Genomic DNA, 22875 nt, shown 5'->3' with positions numbered 1-22875 from the left:
ATATCATGCAAAACACACCATCGTATTTTCTGTATCACAATAATTCAATGAAATAATTTTCATGAATGTCCTTCTATGAAGACACACTATAGTTCCTTGGATAGAGTCCAATTTCTTTCATTTGTAGTCATATCATATTCACATTTCAACTTTTAATGGCCTGAAGAAAGTGCTATTTCAAGAAAATTTCAATGTCATGTAGTTCAGATCTGTATGTTCTGGTAAGATGAGACCTAATCTGCTAATCTGTTTCTATCTTGCTCTCAAGAAATCTTTAAATAAAGCAAAGCCTTTTCATCTTAGGTGGTTGCCTGTCTACCTGTTAATTCTTACACTGTCATTTTTGCCTTATTCGAATAATGTGAAACCTTTATAACCTTAATTCTTCTTTCCTGGCCCACTATAAAAATTCTAATAAATATCTCACAATTTTAAGTTATTACAAAGTGAGATAATCTCTTTTTCTAGACCAAACACCCTAAAACTTTCTTAGAAGTTCTGATTTTCTCATCTTTACACTATTATTTTTCATTGGTTATCTTTTTCAATTTTTTTTCTTACTGTGAAGATGAACTGGAACCCAATTTTTCATTAAGGAGCTAATTTATACAGATAAATGCAATTTATCTGTATGATTACTTAGCTGTTTTTGAAAATGAAGAAAAATGAATTAGTAAATGATTAATATTTAGGTTACTTTTCAAAATTCAACAATTCTTATTTGTGCTAGGTTTTTTGATATCTAAATAATTCTTTCTATTTTTTATAATTTCTAAGTATACTGACCTTTACTGAATTTCATCCTATACCAGGCTGTTTGTTCTTTGAATAGGGTATGCTGGTATAGGGTAGTCTTGTAAACATATATAAATATAAAACAAATACTTTAGGACAAGTTATTTTAAAACAAAATGCAGGAGATTCTTCAAAAGTAGTTATAAGACTATTTCCTTAATTTTTCATAAAGACATAAGGCAAAACACAGCTGTATATATAAAGTCATGAGTCCCATTTTTTGTGGCAGTAAATCTTCCCCCACACTTGTGCTTCCAATATAAAGCTGATAAAACTTTTACATTCGAGAGTCATAGGTTAAATAAAGGAAAGGAAATGTTTTTTGTCAAATAGGTAACCACTAACAAATCAAGTTACCAGCAGGAACTAACTTACCTTAATCAAATAAAACTAAAGAAACAGCCTTTCCGTACAAAAACGTCTAATATCTAAAGACTGTTTTCCTGTCTGGAAAATTGACACAAAATGTGTGAAATTGAAACGTTCTGCTTCTAAAAGGTTTGCCCAAAGAAAGAGTGTGGAAGTTCCAAGTTTGGTATGAATTACAGGGGGTGAAGGGCGGAGGAGGACCACAAAGGCCACATGTCAGTCTTCCTGGGCAGGACACTGCATTTTGAGCCCTCAGCAACAATTTCATAGTTGTAAGATTATGTTAAACAAATTAGGGGCAATAAGCTATTTCTTGCATTTTTGCTAGCTCATGAAAATAATTCTAAATACAAATAATAGCAAGGTTTAAATTAGTAATATCTCAGGGATATTTCTGAAATCTCGTTAAACTAGTATAGACATGTCACAGAGCTAAAGCATACACCAGTGGCTGAAATTCAAAATTACATATCAACCTTTACATTACATAAATCTCAATTCTAGTATTTCTTCTAAAAAGTAAACAGAACAAATAGGAATCAAATACATTTACTTTCAAATCTTACAATAGCAAAAATACAGCAGAAAAAGAACACATTTTTTTAATAGCACCATGTACAGATTTTCTAACTTACAACTCTCAAGGTAAATCTAAATTACTTTCAAGTCTTATAATAGCATCATCCAGGAATGGAGAAAAGGAGTTTTAAAGCACTATGGACAAATATTCTAGCTCAGAACTCTAGGAATAGTCTTTATTAGTGGTGCGTATAAATCATCTAGCAGAGTGCTTCCCTTATAGTAAGCAAACTAAATGATGTTGCTGTTAATTTGTTATTAGTATTATTATCATCTCTAACCTAAAAGGCTCTGCTATTCAAGAAATTCAAGAAACACTTATTTTTTGCTTTCCTAATTGAACTTTACTACTAATTTGTACTTATTTGTATTAAAAAAAATCTCAAACATTCTTAATTGTACTTTATTTTCATTATGACTACTCTTTAAGGACTTCAAATAGTTTAAACTGCTCAATAACAACAAAAACTCAAAAGACATTTATAAATACTTTTCTTTTGAAATTTATATCATCAAACATTAGATGGTAACATAAATGAAAAGGTTTTTTTGTGAAAATACACTTGACCACAATAGAAAATAATTTAAAGTGTTTATAGGACATTGTAAAGACAACAGGAAAAATACTAACTTCTATCTAAGAATCTTATATCATTTGATTCTGAAAATGACCTGAGTAATCAATCCAACATTATTTCATAATAGAATTTCTAAAAATGTAGTATGTTTCCACATAAATGCACTTATCTTACACAAAAGACACAACTTCAAGGACAAGGTATGAAAACTTGGCATATGCAAAATTCTTCATATATTCCAGATAAAGAAATAAGTAACTAATTAAAAAAACTACAATCAACTGGCACAAGAACAGAGCCACCCACCCTAACCCCTGGGCTGCAGGGAGCAGGGAGGCCCCTTACGGAGATAAATAGCCTCCCAGCCGCTCCTGCTCCAACGCGACTCCACCACTTTGGAGCAGCTGCCCGAGCCAGGCCACGCCCACAGCAACAGCGGAGATTAACTCCATAGCAGCCGGGCAGGAAGCAGAAGCCCTGTCTGCGCGCAGCTGCGCAGCACAAGCCACTAGAGGCCGCTGTTCTCCCAGGAGAGGAGGGCCACAAACCAACAAGAAAGGAAGTCCTTCCAGCCGTCACTCGTCCCAGTTCTGCAGACTATTCCTATCACCATGAAAAGGCAAAGCTACAGGCAGACAAAGATCACAGAGACAACACCAGAGAAGGAGACAGACCTAACCAGTCTTCCTGACAAAGAATTCAAAATAAGAATCATAAACATGCTGACAGAGATGCAGAGAAATACGCAAGAGAAATGGGATGAAGTCCGGAGGGAGATCAAAGATGCCAGAAAGGAGATCGCAGATATGAAACAAACTCTGGCAGGGTTTATAAGCAGAATGGATAGAATGCAAGAGGCCATTGATGGAATTGAAATCAGAGAACAGGAACGCATAGAAGCTGACATAGAGAGAGATAAAAGGATCTCCAGGAATGAAACAATATTAAGAGAACTGTGTGACCAATCCAAAAGGAACAATATCCGTATTATAGGGGTCCCAGAAGAAGAAGAGAGAGGAAAAGAGATGGAAAGTATCTTAGAAGAAATAATTGCTGAAAACTTCCCCACACTGGGGGAGGATATAATCGAACAGACCACGGAAATACACAGAACCCCCAACAGAAAGGATCCAAGAAGGACAACACCAAGACACATAATAATTAAAATGGCAAAGATCAAGGACAAGGAAAGAGTGTTAAAGGCAGCTAGAGAGAAAAAGGTCACTTATAAAGGGAAACCCATCAGGCTAACGTCAGATTTCTCAACAGAAACCCTACAGGCCAGAAGAGAATGGCATGATATATTTAATACAATGAAACAGAAGGGCCTTGAACCAAGGACACTGTATCCAGCACGACTATCATTCAAATATGACGGTGGGATTAAACAATTCCCAGACAAACAAACAAAAGCTGAGGGAATTTGCTTTCCACAAACCACCTCTACAGAACATCTTACAGGGACTGCTCTAGATGGTAGCACTCCTAGAAAGAGCACAGCACAAAACACCCAACATATAAAGAATCGAGGAGGAGGAACAAGGAGAGAGAGAAGAAAAGAATCTCCAGACAGTGTATATAACAACTCAATATGCGAGCTAAGTTAGGCAGTAAGGTACTTAAGAGGCTAACCTTGAACCTTTGGTAACCACGAATTTAAAGCCTGCAATGGCAATAAGTACATATCTTTCAACAGTCACCCTAAATGTTAATGGGTTGAATGCACCAATCAAAAGACACAGAGTAACAGAATGGATAAAAAAGCAAGACCCATCTATATACTGCTTACAAGAAACTCACCTCAAACCCAAAGACATGTACAGACTAAAAGTCAAGGGATGGGAAAACATATTTCAAGCAAACAACAGTGAGAAGAAAGCAGGGGTTGCAGTACTAATATCAGACAAATTAGACTTCAAAACAAAGAAAGTAACAAGAGATAAAGAAGGACACCACATAATGATAAAAGGCTCAGTCAAACAAGAAGATATAACCATTCTAAATATACATGCACCCAACACAGGAGCACCAGCATATGTGAAACAAATACTAACAGAACTAAAGGGGGATATAGACTGCAATGCATTCATTCTAGGAGACTTCAACACACCACTCACCCCAAAGGATAGATCCACTGGGCAGAAAATAAGTAAGGACACGGAAGCACTGAACAACACAGTAGAGCAGATGGACCTAATAGACATCTATAGAACTCTACATCCAAAAGCAGCGGGATATACATTCTTCTCAAGTGCACATGGAACATTCTCCAGAATAGACCACATACTAGGCCACAAAAAGAGCCTCAGAAAATTCCAAAAGATTGAAATCCTACCAACCAACTTTTCAGACCACAAAGGCATAAAACTAGAAATAAACTGTACAAAGAAAGCAAAGAGGCTCACAAACACATGGAGGCTTAACAACACGCTCCTAAATAATCAATGGATCAATGACCAAATCAAAATGGAGATCCAGCAATATATGGAAACAAATGACAACAACAACACTAAGCCCCAACTTCTGTGGGACACAGCAAAAGCAGTCTTAAGAGGAAAGTATATAGCAATCCAAGCGTATTTAAAAAAGGAAGAGCAATCCCAAATGAATGGTCTAATGTCACAATTATCAAAATTGGAAAAAGAAGAACAGATGAGGCCTAAGGTCAGCAGAAGGAGGGACATAATAAAGATCAGAGAAGAAATAAATAAAATTGAGAAGAATAAAACAATAGCAAAAATCAATGAAACCAAGAGCTGGTACTTCGAGAAAATAAACAAAATAGATAAGCCTCTAGCCAGACTTATTAAGAAGAAAAGAGAGTCAACACAAATCAACAGTATCAGAAACGAGAAAGGAAACATCACGACGGACCCCACAGAAATACAAAGAATTATTAGAGAATACTATGAAAACCTATATGCTAACAAGCTGGGAAACCTAGGAGAAATGGACAACTTCCTAGAAAAATACAACCTTCCAAGATTGACCCAGAAAGAAACAGAAAATCTAAACAGGCCAATTACCAGGAATGAAATTGAAGCAGTAATCAAAAAACTACCAAAGAACAAAACCCCCGGGCCAGATGGATTTACCTCGGAATTTTATCAGACATACAGGGAAGACATAATACCCATTCTCCTTAAAGTTCTCCAAAAAACAGAGGAGGAGGGGATACTCCCAAACTCATTCTATGAAGCTAACATCACCCTAATACCAAAACCAGGCAAAGACCCCACCAAAAAAGAAAACTACAGACCAATATCCCTGATGAATGTAGATGCAAAAATACTCAACAAAATACTAGCAAACCGAATTCAAAAATACATCAAAAGGGTCATACACCATGACCAAGTGGGATTCATCCCAGGGATGCAAGGATGGTACAACATTCGAAAGTCCATCAACATCATCCACCACATCAACAAAAAGAAAGACAAAAACCACATGATCATCTCCATAGATGCTGAAAAAGCATTTGACAAAGTTCAACATCCATTCATGATAAAAACTCTCAGCAAAATGGGAATAGAGGGCAAGTACCTCAACATAATAAAGGCCATCCATGATAAACCCACAGCCAACATTATATTGAACAGCGAGAAGCTGAAAGCATTTCCGCTGAGATCGGGAACTAGACAGGGATGCCCACTCTCTCCACTGTTATTTAACATAGTACTGGAGGTCCTAGCCACGGCAATCAGACAAAACAAAGAAATATAAGGAATACAGATTGGTAAAGAAGAAGTTAAACTGTAACTATTTGCAGATGACATGATACTGTACATAAAAAACCCTAAAGACTCCACCCCAAAACTACTAGAACTGATATCGGAATACAGCAAAGTTGCAGGATACAAAATCAACACACAGAAATCTGTGGCTTTCCTATACAATAACAATGAACCAACAGAAAGAGAAATCAGGAAAACAACTCCATTCACAATTGCATCAAAAAAAATAAAATACCTAGGAATAAACCTAACCAAAGAAGTGAAAGACTTATACCCTGAAAACTACAAGTCACTCTTAAGAGAAATTAAAGGGGACACTAACAAATGGAAACTCATCCCATGCTCGTGGCTAGGAAGAATTAATATCGTCAAAATGGCCATCCTGCCCAAAGCAATATACAGATTTGATGCAATCCCTATGAAACTACCAGCAACATTCTTCAATGAACTGGAACAAATAATTCAAAAATTCAAATTTGGTATGGAAACACCAAAGACCCCGAATAGCCAAAGCAATCCTGAGAAAGAAGAATAAAGTAGGGCGGATCTCACTCCCCAACTTCAAGCTCTAGTATAAAGCCATAGTAATCAAGACAATTTGGTACTGGCACCAGAGCAGAGCCACAGACCAATGGAACAGACTAGAGAATCCAGACATTAACCCAGACATATATGGTCAATTAATATTTGATAAAGGAGCCATGGACATACAATGGGGAAATGACAGTCTCTTCAACAGGTGGTGCTGGCAAAACTGGACAGCTACATGTAGGAGAATGAAACTGGACCATTGTCTAACCCCATATACAAAAGTAAACTCAAAATGGATCAAAGACCTGAATGTAAGCCATGAAACCATTAAACTCTTGGAAGAAAACATAGGCAAAAACCTCTTAGACATAAACATGAGTGACCTCTTCTTGAACATATCTCCCGGTCAAGGAAAACAACATCAAAAATGAATAAGTGGGACTATATTAACCTGAAAAGCTTCTGTACAGCAAAAGACACCATCAATAGAACAAAAAGGATCCCTACAGTATGGGAGAATATATTTGAAAATGACACATCCAATAAAGGCTTGACTTCCAGAATATATAAAGAGCTCACATGCCTCAACAAACAAAAAACAAATAACCCAATTAAAAAATGGGCAGAACTGAACAGACAGTTCTCCAAAAAAGAAATACAGATGACCAACAGACACATGAAAAGATGCTCCACATCGCTAATTATCAGAGAAATGCAAATTAAAACTACAATGAGGTATCCCCTCACACCAGTAAGGATGGCTGCCATCCAAAAGACAAACAACAACAAATGTTGGCGAGGCTGTGGAGAAAGGGGAACCCTCCTACACTGCTGGTGGGAATGTAAGTTAGTTCAACCATTGTGGAAAGCAGTATGGAGGTACATCAAAATGCTCAAAACAGACTTACCATTTGACCCAGGAATTGCACTCCTAGGAATTTACCCTAAGAATGCAGCAATCAAGTATGAGAAAGATCAGTGCACCCCTATGTTTATCGCAGCACTATTTACAATAGCCAAGAATTGGAAGCAACCTAAATGTCCATCGATAGATGAATGGATAAAGAAGATGTGGTACATATACACAATGGAATACTACTCAGCCATAAGAAAAGGGCAAATCCAATCATTTGCAGCAACATGGATGGAGCTGGAGGGTATTATGCTCAGTGAAACAAGCCAAGCGGAGAAAGAGAAATACCAAATGATTTCACTTATCTGTGGAATATAAGAACAAAGGAAAAACTGAAGGAACAAAACAGCAGCAGAATCACAGAACTCAAGAATGGACTAACAGGTACCAAAGGGAAATGGACTGGGGAGGATGGGTGGGTATGGAGGGATAAGGGGGTGGAGAAGTACGGGGGGTATTAAGATTAACATGCATGCGGGGGTAGGAGAAAAGGGAGGGCTGTACAACACAGAGAAGGCAAGTAGTGATTCTACAACATTTTGCTATGCTGATGGACAGTGACTGTAAAGGGGCTTATAGGGGAGACCTGGTATAGGGGAGAGCCTAGTAAACATAATATTCATCATGTAAGTGTAGATTAGTGATACCAAAAACAAAACAAAACAAAACAAAAGAAAACAAAAAAAAAAGGGCAGTTCCTGTGTGGTAACCTCCAATGAGTTCTACACAAGGGTATAAAGGGCATATAAAAGTGTAGGCAAAGGGTCTGTTTGCGTTTATACAGAAGATCAAAGCCTAATTGGGCTACCCCGAAAATGAACTAAGATAAGATATGAAAGAGAACTTCCAACATCAGCACTCTCTGGAAGACTCATGCCAGAAGATGATCATCAAAAAACCCCAACAAAGATCCACACACTGCTACAGCTGTAGATGCACTCATCCCACCAGTTCCTGGACTTGCCATGGGAATGAAGAAGGAGATATCTAAGCTGGCCTGTGCATACAGTAAAACAACAAATTTGACTGGATCTATACTGTTGGAACTCAACCAAGAATTAGGAGAAGTGCAAATTGTAGCACTCCAAAATCTTACAACTACAGACTATTTACTGTTAAAAGAACATAAGGGATGTGAACATTCCCCAGGAATGGGTTGTTTTAATTTGTCTGATTTCTCTCAGACTGTTCAAGTTCAGTTGGACAATATCCACCATATCATAGATAAGTTTTCACAAACGCCTAAGGTGCCTAACTGGTGTTCTTGGTTCCATTGGAGATGGCTGGTAATTACAGATATGCTTTGGTTATGTAACTATACTCCTATTATGTTAATGTGTGTACACAATTTAAGTAGTAGCTTAAAACCTATACATGCTGAAGTTACTCTACAAGAAGATAGGTCAAAGAAATAATCAATCTTCCCAGGTTATCTGCCACCTGCTACTTCTATAGCTTTTCTTCTTCCTTCCTAATTACAACCCTTAAATAGAATTCATGCCTCATATCAAATTTACCGAGTATCATAATTCTTCCAAGTGGTAAAGATATCTCAAGACAAATGCTGGGCATAGAAGCTACAGGGCATAAATATGCAAAGAAATAAAAAGCTAACCATTTCAAACAATAAGGCTTCTCTCTCACTTACCAACTTTACATTTCCCTGTATGGCCCCGGAAGATGACTGGTTAGCCAGAGACAGGTAAGATTCCTCAAGGGAGGAACAACCTAAGACAGGCACAGTCGCAGGGGGGTCATCAGGTGAGAAATTGGGGATCAACAGAGGTGAGGCTTAGAACCTCACCCCCCCCGTTCTGAGAGAAATCTTCTGCATATGTGGATGTTTTATTGCCCTTGTCTAGCTTGGATTAACACATAGTCTACAGGCACACACCTGATCACCTACATTTGCTCTCTTACAACACTAAACTATGTTTTCTACCTTTATCTTGTATCTACCTACCACTTCAGCATTTTATTAAAAATAATAATAATAAAGAGAGAAATCTGGTATCCACATATAAATCAAGTATAAAAACCAAATGAGTATTCATATTTGAACTGACTGTTTATAGTTCATAATGCATGAGCAAAACCGAAAGTTTCTGTGATGACTGCCCTTGTAATGTTCACTATGTAACTTATTCATTATGTAAGAATTTGTTCTCCATGTAAGAACTTGTTTGTTATGCCTCAGAAGAATGGAGACTGACGAAAATTAGGCTTGGGGTGGATTAATGATTGTGCATTGAGCACTGACTCCCCTATACAGAATTTTATTGTCGTTAACAACCATTTGATTAATAAATATGAGAGATGCCCTCACAAAAAAAAAAAAAAGGACAGACTTCCAATGGTAAAATAAATAAGTAACTGGGATGTAATGTATAGCATAAGGAATATAGTCAAGATATTGTAACAGCTTGGTAGGGTGATAGCTGGAACCTAGAATTATGTATATAAATGTTTTATCACTGTGTTGTACACTTGAAACTAATGTAAGGTAATACTGTGCGTCAACTACCCTTCAATAAAAAATAATTATCTAAAAAAAAAAAAAAAAAAAAAAGAACAGAGCCACCGACCAGTGGAACAGAATAGAGACTCCAGGTATTAACCCAAACATATATGGTCAATTAATATACGATAAAGGAGCCATGGACATACAATGGGGAAATGACAGTCTCTTCAACAGCTGGTGTTGGCAAAACTGGACAGCTACATGGAAGAGAATGAAACTGGATCAGTCTAACCCCATATACAAAAGTAAATTCAAAATGGATCAAAGACCTGAATGTAAGTCATGAAACCATAAAACTCTTAGAAAAAAACATAGGCAAAAATCTCTTGGACATAAACATGAGCAACTTCTTCATGAACATGTCTCCCTGGGCAAGGGAAACAAAAGCAAAAATGAACAAGTGGGACTATATCAAGCTGAAAAGCTTCTGTACAGCAAAGGACACCATCAATAAAACAAAAAGGCATCCTACAGTATGGGAGAATATATTCATAAATGACAGATCCAATAAAGGGTTGACATCCAAAATATATAAAGAGCTCACACTTCTCAACAAACAAAAAGCAACTAATCCAATAAAAAAATGGTCAGAGGAGCTGAATAGACAGTTCTCCAGAGAAATTCAGATGGCCAACAGACACATGAAAAGATGCTCCACATCACTAGTCATCAGAGAAATGCAAATTAAAGCCACAATGAGATATCACCTCACACCAGTAAGGATCCCCACCATCCAAAAGACAAACAACAACAAATGCTGGAGAGGTTGTGGAGAAATGGGAAGCCCCCTACACTGCTGCTGGTGGGAATGTAAATTAGTTCAACCATTGTGGAAAGCAGTAGGGAGGTTCCTCAAAAAAGTAAAAATAGAAATACCATTTGACACAGGAATCCCACTCCTTGGTGTATACCCAAAGAATACAACTTCTCAGATTCAAAAAGACATATGCACCCCTATGTTTGTCGCAACACTTTTTACAATAGCCAAGATATGGAAGCAACCTATGTGTCCATCAGTAGATAATTGGATAAAGAAGATGTGGTACATATATACAATAGAATACTATTCAGACATAATAAAGAAACAAATCCTACCATTTGCAACAACATGCATGGGGCTGGAGGACATTATGCTCAGTGAAATAAGCCAGGTGGAGAAAGACAAATGCCAAATGATTTCCCTCATTTGTGGAGTATAACAATGAAGCAAAACTGAAGGAACAAAATGGCAGCAGACTCAGAGACTCCAAGAATGAACTAGTGGTTACCAAAGGGGTGGGGTGTGGGAGGCAGGGTGGGGAGGGAGGGAGAAGGGGACTGAGGGGTATTATGTTTAGTACACATGGTGTGGGGGATCACGGGGATAACTGTGTATCACAGAGAAGGGACATAATAGATCTGTGGCATCTTGCTGCATTGATGGACAGTGACTGCATTGGGGTGTGGGTGGGGACTTGATAATATGGGTGAATGTAGTAACCACATTGTTTTTTCATGTGAAACCTTCATAAGAGTGTATATCAATCATACCTTAATAAAAAAATAAAAAAACAAAAAGAATCAACCTACAGTTGGAAGCATAATACTCTTCGGGATAAAACATAAGTTTTATATACAACTGTTAACCAGATGAAAAAGTTGTTCCTGAAGGAAGAGTGGGGGCACATTCTACTCCTTATAAAGCAGTGAAACATTTACTTGTGAATAAAGATTTGGAAAAACTTACCCAACTCTAACAAACATTCCCAGTGAATTTACAGCCTAACCTTCAAAGAATAATATGATTGCAGCTCCATAAGCAAATGAACAGAGTGAATCAATGTTATTCTTTGCAGTTTTCTTTGCAGTATTTTAATTATTAAATTATACACTATTTCTTTTCCTATAAACATTTCTATAGAATCTACCTTGACCAGATTCATAGTGTAATCAGAGTGCAGAATACTGTTTTTGTGGAATGCATCTGGATATCTGATTCACCAGGACCTAAAGGGAAGCCAACTTTCAGGACTCTTCTTCCTCAACAGCCAGCAGTTCAAATTCTAGGTTCACACACAGAAGACACACTCTGAGCTCTTAATTTAAATACACTGAGTCAAGGCAGATAATGTAAGCGCTTGGAGCAGGACAGGCAGGATTTATGTCAAACTAGCAAATGGCACAACTGAAAACCTACTGCTTGCTTCCAGATCATTACTGCTAGTGGGGAATACAAGCCCAGAGTCAGCAATTATTCCCATTTAGCGAAAGGAATTAGAAACTTAATTTACATGCAAAACTTCACTGAAATTGTAAGGTTAGAAATATCTTCTGAATTTTAAATACCATGTGGCCAAATAAAACACCTCTCTAAACATTTCTGTCCAGAATCACCAATTTACAACCATAGCTTTAAGGCAGTAACTTACTTTAAAAACCCAAATTCTGGGTCAGTGACAGAAAATATCAGTTTAACCAAATTTTTTTGTATCCTATTTACTATGTAAAACATATGTTATTTGAACTCAGATCTTAATATTTATTTTTTCAAAAATAAACCCACAAAAACTAATCTTTAAAAGAACCAATTCTTTCAAGAAATATTTTTACTGGTATATGTTTAAACCTAACCAATGCTATACATAGAAAGTAAATAAAATTATTTTTCAACTTACTTTGATTTAGAGAAAACAAATAAAATATACAAGTACATAAAAGCATATTTTAACACCCCGAGCATAACAAAGTACAAAAGAAAGACACAGTTAATCTCCTGTGATGCAGCTTCTTCTCCTACAAGTGCTCACCTAAGGATGCATAAGCAGATTCTGCCTCCTGATGTAAGTCTGCAGAATCCAAATCTCTGTTTACTTTCAATGTCTGTCAGGACGAAGGTAAAGTGCTGTCCAACTTGATTCTGAGACACTCTACAATACAGTAATATTGTTAAGACTTTAAGCCTTGTACGAGAATTATCTTAAAGAAAAACAAAAGCAAGAATATATCTTTACGGGGCATTGGTTTTACCTTGCAATCAGTTAGTTCTCAAAGTTAGAACTATGTCCTAAAAGTATAAGGAGTTTGAAATGTGTGAACCAAATCACAAGTCAAATATCAAAGTAAGTTGTAACACTTTATAGGCTGAGCAATTGAGCACCTACTACTCCCTTACTAGGGAATCATAAGATGTCTTGGCGTCAGTTTTCACATGGTAAAACTAGAAATACTTACAAAATATTTCATAAATTATGAAAATATCAGTACAGAAACTAGGTAAGTCCTGGACATGGTGACTGAGTCTGCTCAGCTGTAGGCTCTCTTTCCTGATTATTCTAACACTACTTAGATAGCAAATCACGCTGCTTTAGACCATAAGGGCAGCCACCACCAACTCTGCGAGTAATTGCTTCTTCTGCTGACATTCTCACCAGGAACATACTCCACAGATTACTACTGGCTTTTGTTTAGCATGCTCCTCTACAGCCACCCTTACACTGAGAATAAATATCCAAGCACGATGTAAGAATGCAATTTCTACAAAAAAAGATACTGCAAGGAATTGTAGCTCATTCTGACTAAGGATCATAGTGCCACAATTGTGGCACATGGCAGTGTAAGGTGCATATAAATCATTACACTGAACCTTTATTACTATTTAAAGTATATAAATATATTTCCTGTTACTGGCTATAATCTTGCCATTAGACAACCATAAGTAAACATCGGCTTCCTTGCCCCAAGACAAAATATCCATGACATCTGAATTTTGGCTTTGAAATAAACACAGAAATTATGTAAAAGGAAGCAAGTTACTTTATTACTAGTGTGTCAATATTACAAATTGTTTTCAATTGTCAGGAAATACTGCATTCAAATGTTGAACACTTAACAAATACCCTTTTAAATGGACAGTTGTTTTTACAAACTTTACAAACTTTAAAAACAACTTCTAGTGGCTCATGTGCCCAGTGGTGCCCAATGCTCACATTGTACTTGCACAGCTTTTCCTCCTTTAGTGTATCTTTACTACTAATTTGAAAATTGCAACTTCAGCAAGTACTGGATCCCCCAGAAGGAAGTAAAACAAGGTGTCATTCATCATCAGTGCTTATTAGTATCAGCCCATCACTCAGAAGGCATTATCTTTAATGTTACAAAATTTCAGATTTTTATTAATCCTTACTTTAACAAAATATTTTCCTAAAATAAATTTTCTTTTAAAATCCCTTCATACTATACTCTTAAGAAAACTGATAATAGGGTGTGAAAATCACATGAAAAACAATAAATGATCTGTTATTATGCTCAAAGGACTATATATTCTGTGAAATTCCAACTACACACAGGTAATACTCTATTCATTCAGCATTTGTTCAGTAAAATGCAAACATAATGAGATTTTCAAAAGTGCTAGGAGGGTTTCCCTGTAGCCCCCATAATATTGCACTATTTCTATAAAGCTATTCTTGGGAGACATCTAGCCAGGAGTTTTACAATATCACACAGATGGTCTTTTCAATCAGGGTGAAGGGAGATAGAAGCCAGGATACATACATCTAATTTTAAAAGACACAATTCTAAGGCTCTGATCAAGGACATGGTGATATTTTTCCCTGCTTGTGCTTACAATATGCACCTGAAGTACAAAAGGGAGAAATGGAACCGCAAGACTTGTCCTAACTGGCCACAGTGGAGAAAACAAAAGATAATAATTCAGAATGGTTATTATTTCCAAATATTATTTAATTTTGAACCTCTAGCCTGCTTTGTTAGAAGCAGTGAAAAGAGTCCACTTCATTAAAAAAGACACATGTGATAACTCTAAAGTGCTCACTAAAAGGGGCTCAAGTTATTCTAAATGACTCATACTGTACCTGTCAACGTCGAAGGGGAAGCAGAACTTGGGCACAGTCTGTAGTACCTCCTGCAAATGCAAGTTAAAAAACATTTTAGAATATTTTTAAAGATGCAGTTAAAATATTTTTGAGATATTTTTCTAGGGGAAAAAATACATTTTGTTTTTTAAGAAAAATAACAAGTTCCTAGACTGAAATAATTGATGATTAGAAAGGAATTAAGTGTGTGCTTTGGCAGATTGCACTGACAATACCATAGAACCCCCAGGAGGGGACGGCCTGGCCTGAAGGGTATTAACACCCTTCACATCCCCGCTGGGATTCCCTTCAACAAGGCCATATGGATTCTACAAGAAGCACCACACCATATGGGTTAGCTGCTTGTACCACAGACTAGCCACAGGGACTTCTGACAGATCCTGGCTCAAAGATATAAATGTTGTTTCAATTAAAATGCAGGCCGAGAAAAGGGAATGAAGTTGGCAGCAGAATGAATTACTGGGAGGTTTAACAACTCTGCATGTCCCACCGTACAAAGGTTTTTTAAAAAAAGGACTTTCTATAGGTAAAAAAAACACATTTATATATTTCAACTAGGTAAATTCAACAACAGTAACACAAAGTTTTATCTCAAATAACACTCTTTAAGAAATGTGTATCAAAAACAGCTCTTAAATTTAAAACAACATAGCTTCTCTTCTGTGTACTTTCATTTATAATGGCCTAATATGAAGATCAATGTTTTAATGAAGTATAGAAATAACCTGATTGATTTTGAAACCTGCAAGTGATATTAGTCATTGTAAATAATTTAAAAAGATTTTAGAAATCACATGTTAACAATGACAACAAAATGCAAATAATTGTCACTCATGTGGCAAAAAAGTATTGAAGAACTATTTTGTCATATATGGAAAACTTGAAATTAGCTCTGATTCAGTTGAAGATAACATCATACAAGTCCAGGTGATTTTACAAGACAAAGCAGCAATTATGAGGATGTTCCTAATTACAGAGAAAAAAGAGCAAGTATATTGATGCAGTAGCCACCCCACCAAAAAAAAAAAAAATCCAGTACCACGTGGCCAATAAAACTAAACCCAAAAAATCATCAATACATGAATATTTATATCCTGTCCAGAAACACAGGATTGAGTGGTTTAAAGGAGAATTTCTCACATTCTTTCAAAATGTAGACTGCAGTAAGGTATTCATTAAAAAATAAAACACTGTAAACTTCCAGTGCGAACACCTAAAAGCGCATCCAGCCCTAAGTCCCTGATGCAGGAAGAAAAGCAACAGTAAGGCCTCCTCAGTCTTCAGGGCAGGGCACCTGCTTTGTTGGTGAACATGTGCCTCTACTTTGGCATGAGCACAGACCCCAGACTTAGAAAAAGCTAGCCTTTCTACCTGAAAATATTTTGTCACATGTTATTGTTGAAAGAGTTGCTAAACTTGCAATAATTTAAATTATTTCAACTGAAAGCAGTTTATTACGAGAACAGTTCCTCTGAGGATGGCTAGTCCTCACCTTGTGCTGCAGAAAGTGAAGCCAGTCACACTGAGCACTAGCTGTCCCCTCTGAATGCTGCTCATAGAATTTCTGTAACAATAAAGATGTATATTCAAAATTGTCTGCTTCTGAATATACCCAAATTCCTAACATATTTTACATCAATTTTAAGATTCAAATTAAGAAGACTTTCCTGTGAGTTGCTCAGGCTTTCACACTCCCCTCCTCCACAGGCAACACGCACACACGGCTGCGAAACAGCTTCAGTGCGTCCCAACTGGCAGAAGCGTCCCTCAGGGGACACGTTTTTAAACCTCCGCACTCTTTAAAATTCAGCCAGCCAGCAGGTCTATAGACTAGTGTATAAACAGTGTAGACAAAAAACCCTCTCTGCTTATGTCGGTGACAAAGCAGCCCAGCAGTTGGCCGTCTCTCCCCTGACAGTATAAGCCGGGTTTACACAGATCAATAGCTGGAAGCCCTACCTAGCTCCCAGGGCTGGTTTTCTTCCTTAATTACAGGTGCTACTCAAACTGAAGTTAAAAAAGAAAAGACAGACAGCTGGAGGAATAAAATACATGTGAAGAGTTTTTTCTATCTTTTTAGCAATAATGCTAATTGTAAATTGTACTTAGATATTTACTGGAAGTGTTCATAAAGTCTGACATTTCCATTATACAGTGTTTTTTTTATCACATGCATGTGCGCCCCCACACACACACGCAATTCTAGATGGGCATCCACAGATTATGTGAAAGGTTTAAGATAATACTCTTCAAAAGTTACAGTTCTTTGTTTCCTACAGGCTTTTGTTTTTATGAAATATTTAATTTCCTTAGCCAAGAAAAATTATTTGGGTTTTCAAAACCTCTTAATTTTCTAATATTTATACAAAAAGAACACACTAACATGTCGAATGTTAAAAACAGAAATAACAGAAATTAGGAATAGCAAAATACAAGGGTCAATAACAAATACACCTGCATATGCCCTAAAAACAACATATCTCCTAAAACATATCTCCTAAACACATCATATAAATAACTGGAAACAAAGATTGATGAAAATTCATTCATTTGTGGTTTTTTTTTGGTCCCATATTCTGAATCTATACTAACAGGCATTACCATCAAATTGATCTGGCAAAAGAGAGTAAACTACTGGTGTCAGAGTGGTATATTACCAGTTAGAATTATAAGTTGGTCAAACAAAAGGGGAAACAGCATTTAAGAATACCTTTTAAAAATTAAAATATGTGAAGTTTACCTCCTGATTAAAATTTCAGTAACTACAAAGGTCTTAGAATTTCTCTGAGAAAAATCTAAGATGAAAGGAGATATGTCATTGTTGATGTCAGCAATCCATTTCCCTCTTTCTGAACTACTTCATCTCTGACCCAGTACTGAAACTGGGGTACTCTGAAGTTCCATATATTCCTCTCTTCCATACTTAATAAAGTGTATCTGCCTAGGCAATTTGATCTGTACCCAAGGGTTCAACTGTAACTACCAAATCTCTTGGTCTCATACTTTAGATATTTCTGTGAACTTCAGGATTTTATATCTACTCTCTGGTACCAGTTTCTGGATGTTCCCCCAGACATATCAAATTCTGAATGTGCAAAACTGAAGTCATTCTTTTAGTTATAGTTCTTATCACCTAGAATAGCAGCACTATCTGCCGAGTAACTCAACCAAAAACGTGGCAGACCCCTTTCCTTCCCTGACCCTCATATGCACCCAATCATTCATCAAGTCCTGTTAATTCAACTTCATGGCTACCTTGCCCCAGCAGTTCTCAAGGGGAGGGCAAAAAGGATTCCTAGAAAGATCAACACACATTTGACTGCCTACACTATAGACCCATTAGGGTCTTGACTCTTAACTTGGTTTGAATAGCACCTATAATTAAGAAATAAGACTAACTTTATCAATAAGCTTAATATATGTAAGAAATAGTTATTCTTTCAGCACAAAAAGTGATACGGTAGACTTGCTCAGGGACTGATTAATTCAACACCCTCCTGGAGGACTCTGGAGTCTTCAATCCTGCTCTGCTATCTGAGCTCGTTGGGTGTGTCCTCAGCTATCTCCATACATGGTCACAAAATGAGCTGCCAGAGGTCAGCACAGCCCGCGGAGACAGTGTGCAGAGAAAGCTGCATCTCTTCTGTGAGTCTTTTTCTATCAGTCAGAAAACTTTTCCCAGAAGCCCCAATGGATGATTTTCCATTATATATAATTAGCCAAAAAGGTCACAGCCACTCCTAAACTAATCACTGGCAAGGGAAATGGTTATCCATGCCTGGCTTACCTTAGACTACTTAGAGGAAAAGTCAGAATTCAAACCCAATCACTATCTGCTAACCATGACACGTGTAATTATAAAAAGGGTTGAGTGAGGTGTCATATTTACTTGACTCCTCACAATAATTTAATCAGATAAGAATCAAATTTATGCCCAAGGTTTCAGGGAAAATATAAAGCAATTTTATGGCATAGGGTAATTTTCAATTATCCATAATTTTATTCATTTAATTAACACTTTCAAAATCATTTTGTAACATGGGGGCTATTTGTCAGATTTAACCAAATTTTTCACAAAGGCCATCAGTTTCTAAAAAGATGATTACTTAATTTTGAATATTATCTCCCAAAGTAAATGAGAAATTAATACATATATTCAATCTATTTGTGCTTTACACATGGAAATGATAAGCTTTTTTTTCCCTAAGGAAACATGCTCTGAGTTACTTCATCACAAGCAGGTAGCCCCGTGCAGAGCTGAGATTCCCCAGCTGTGCACTGAGCTGTCCAGGACGCCACAGGAACTCACAGAGGCACTGCCAGATGCTTAACGTTTACAGCCGTCCTAACAGGGTAATTAATTCACTATGCATTTTATTAAAAGGTATAACTACATTAACATGGTACTTACACATATAACAACTCCTTTAAACATCTTCTGATTTTTTTAAAGAAATTTTTTAAACTGAGAGAATCTATTTTAAACTTAGAGTCAAGTTATAACTGACAATAACTGAGCCCACTGTGGGATTTTTCTCTTGGCTTTTATTTTATTTTTACATACTATTTCAATTGGAAATAAATTCTTCTTTCATCCTTCCTCCTAAATTAGGAGAAGCACTGTAATTCTGTGAACTCTGACACTAAAATCTTTGAGACTCTCAACTGTAATGAAGTTATTTTTCACTCTCAAAAATTAAAAATGATTTTTTAATTGGCAGATTTAAATAACTGCCATGATGCAAATACAATGTGCTATAAAAAGAGCTATGGTGATGAAATACAAGTATCGAGGATTCTGGTTCTATGTGTATCAGACAGGTCACGAGACCTCTGCAGTCTATAATTGACCCCTGTCATTTAATCCAATGCCAATAAAAAAGCCTAGATTCAAAGAAGGACACTGATGTTACGAAAAATATGCATATTTACAATTAGATAGGTGGTTTGCCTGGCAAATGCAAGGTACATAGATTTCCTTCATTAATTTAAGATAACAAGAAGCATTTAAAAAGCATTAAAGTAAGGTGTGTGTGTAGATATATACATGTGTGTATATATATATATATGTGTGTGTGTATATACATATATATATGTATATAAACAAATGGGTTTCCAACATTTTTGGCAAAAAATTCTATTATGAACTGCCTGCAAATTTTTATCCCTAGATTAACACTAACTTCTAATCAAGGATTTGAATATCAATTACCCAACTCAAAGAAAAAGCCATTTAGGAAGACTTGCTATTTTTTTTTCCCCCAATATCATATAACCTCCCACCCCTTTTACACTAATATGTTTATAATTTGCCTCATTCACCCCTTTTAACTAGTAACATTTTCTAGATCAAAGGAAATATATAGTAAGATAGAATACTTTGTTTTGCATTTTTTGCCTATATTTATTTGCATTTATATATACTAAGGCATTTAAAAATGAATATCAATCATTTAAATCAAGATAAGAAGAAATAAATAGGAAAATGATCTGATTTTTAGGAAGAAATAAGTTTTATGTCAGTCAATTGGCCAGCTACCATGACTCCAACCCACAGTCAGATGCGATGGAGAGCAAAGGAAGTATGAGTCCTGAGTTTAGATCATTCAGAAGTAAGTGCACACAAAGTCACAGAAGACAAGAAAGGACTAAGGAAGTATTCCACCATCGGGAGACTGAGAGATGCACAGGAAGATGTGGTACCTACATGCAACATCTTATCCTGGAGTGGACAATGGACCACAAAGATTTTGTTTCCTTCTATAAAGGCAATTATTGGGATAAATGGTGAGATTTAAATGAGGTCCTAGGATTAGATAATAATATTATATAAATATTAATTTTCTCATTTTGACAGTTGTTCTGTGATTAGGTAGGAGAGTGTCCTTGTCTTTCAGGAAATACACAATAAAACGTTGAGGAGTTTTCAACTTAACTTCAGTTGATTCAGATGGGAAAGAACAAAAACAAAACACGTACATACACATGTGTATCAGGACAAGAATGATAAAGCAACTGTGGTAATAATCTGAACAACTGGAAATCTGGGTGAAAGGTATATAGGATGCACTCTTCTTCCATCATTTCTCTGAATTTAAAATTATTTCAAAACGAGAAGTTCAAAAAATAAAAAAGTGGTGCGTGCCCACATGCTACCAGGCACATGCACTCAGAGGCAGACCAGGTTGAGTGCAGGGTGCTCTGGGGTCAGGCAGCTGGCCTGAGTTGCGGCTCTGTGGCTACGGTCTATGCAGGCAGCCGCCTCGCCCAGAAAACAGGCAAAGGTTACTACCTATCTTACAGGACTAACTGGGGATTTACATGAAGATGTAAGTCAGAATTAAGTAAAAGTCCATGTAAAATGATTATACAATGTTAAGCAGATTTAAAAACCTTCAGCAACTGTTAGCTCTTTTATTAATTAGTTACGTGTTTTAAGAACTCTCAAATGTCATATGAATTCCAAGAAGATATTTATTCAACAAATACTTACTGAATAACTACATTTAAGGTCCTGTGTCCAATGACCTAAGCCAAAACATTAACATATTGACATAAAAAATGAAAAATATTATACTGAATAACATATCTGACTCCTTTGAAATTTTAATGTATGTAACATAGGCACATATTGACATATATATATAGATCTATACATTTGAATATATTCAACTCCTTCTGTTTGACCAACACAGCAGAAGCAGAATCTGCAACCATGTTTCTGTGCTGTCTGATGGCTTCTGTCTGTACAGGAGTTTACTTTGGGCTACCATTGGCTACTTTCTTTGAACTAAAAATATCTTCAGAGTCATGCTAGCAGACCTTTTTTATTTAAGGGATGGTTATTAATAAAATTCCTTTCCATGTACTTTATCCATCCACTTAATAAAGGTTACTTACCAACTCTGTGTATAATGCACTGACCAGCTTGAGGAATGAAGTTATCTTCCACAGCCTCAGATTAGGCCTTTTCTTCAACTGTCCTGGCTGAAACACTGTTCCCTTAGAAAACATACCTTTTTCTACAACTGTCCTCTGTTACAGAATTGTTTTCTATTTTCTTTAATTTTGAGGCACTCTCTCTTTGCTGTTTGTTAATCTTTATGGTTTTCCCCAGTCTCACAGACTAGTGGACCCTTGATTCACATCACTTCTCTTATTCTTCATACCTAAGCCATGTGCACTTAATCTGTCATGATGTTCACGCAAATATTCTCCATTCACAGTGAAGCTCACATGCTGGAGAACTGATTTTTTTGTTACCAATTAACAAAGAGATCTTCCAGAGTACTAAATTACAATTATCTGTTTTTTCAGGATCTACTTTGAACCTGGTTCAGAACTATACTGAGCAGCTTAATTTTCCCTAGATAGTGAATCCTGTGTTAAAACAGATGGGAATCTTGTCATTTGTTCTTTAAGAAACAACAGAACCTTTAGTTTTAGAGCATAAATCAGAGACCCTCCACTTTAAGTGTTTGAAAAATCTTTAGATGGCTATTATATGTTGAGAGCAATGGTAAATGTATTAATTTTTTTCTATGCCTTGAAGGTCCTTGGAGCCTGTAAGATTACCTAGTAGAAAGGCAAATCAAGGTGTATTTTAGAAGTTTAGAAAAATCATGATTGTCTGGTTAGCTTTTGGGAGGCGTTGTCTGGAAGAATTAAATTATAATTACACAATTATAAAATGTAGACTGTTCTATGAAGACTATTAATTTTAAGAGGTATAAAATCTAATCAGTACTAACTCAATATTTCAAACTCAATGTGAACTTATATGAATAACTAATGTTTATGCATATTCATTTAGCAAATATTTAATGTGTGAATAGCAATCACAGATTATCACAATATAATGTAAGAAGAAACTGGTGGAAAAAGTAAAAATTACCAGGGAGACTAGCAGATAGACATGTAAACAAATTTAGAAAGGGTACTTCTGCATGTGGTCAAATTCCCAAGGGAAGAATCAGATGCA

The 22875-nt window shown here is 36.3% G+C and overlaps 1 protein-coding gene across 14 annotated transcripts in view; it reads right to left on the bottom strand.

Annotated features, from left to right (window-relative positions):
* DENND1B (DENN domain containing 1B) overlaps positions 1-22875 on the bottom strand; it is a 279446-nt gene that overhangs the window by 159007 nt on the left and 97564 nt on the right. For 12 of the 14 annotated variants that reach the window (XR_008999472.1, XR_008999473.1, XM_057508165.1 and 9 more), the window contains 2 exons: positions 14874-14923; positions 12807-12926 (listed from right to left, as the gene is read on the bottom strand). Coding sequence is in view for 12 of the 14 variants with exons in the window: in XM_057508165.1 (XP_057364148.1) it covers positions 12807-12926; positions 14874-14923 (170 nt within the window). In the remaining 2 variants the exon portion in view is untranslated. Of the gene's footprint in view, positions 1-12806; positions 12927-14873; positions 14924-16386; positions 17045-22875 lie in introns of those variants that run through there. The other 2 variants (XM_057508159.1, XM_057508161.1) reach the window with 2 other exon arrangements.

This window comes from Manis pentadactyla, chromosome 9 (genome assembly GCF_030020395.1).
Source record: "Manis pentadactyla isolate mManPen7 chromosome 9, mManPen7.hap1, whole genome shotgun sequence".
NCBI classification, from domain to species: domain Eukaryota; kingdom Metazoa; phylum Chordata; class Mammalia; order Pholidota; family Manidae; genus Manis; species Manis pentadactyla.
The sequence above is the reverse complement of the archived record's forward strand: the minus strand, read 5'-3'. Positions and strand labels throughout refer to the sequence as shown.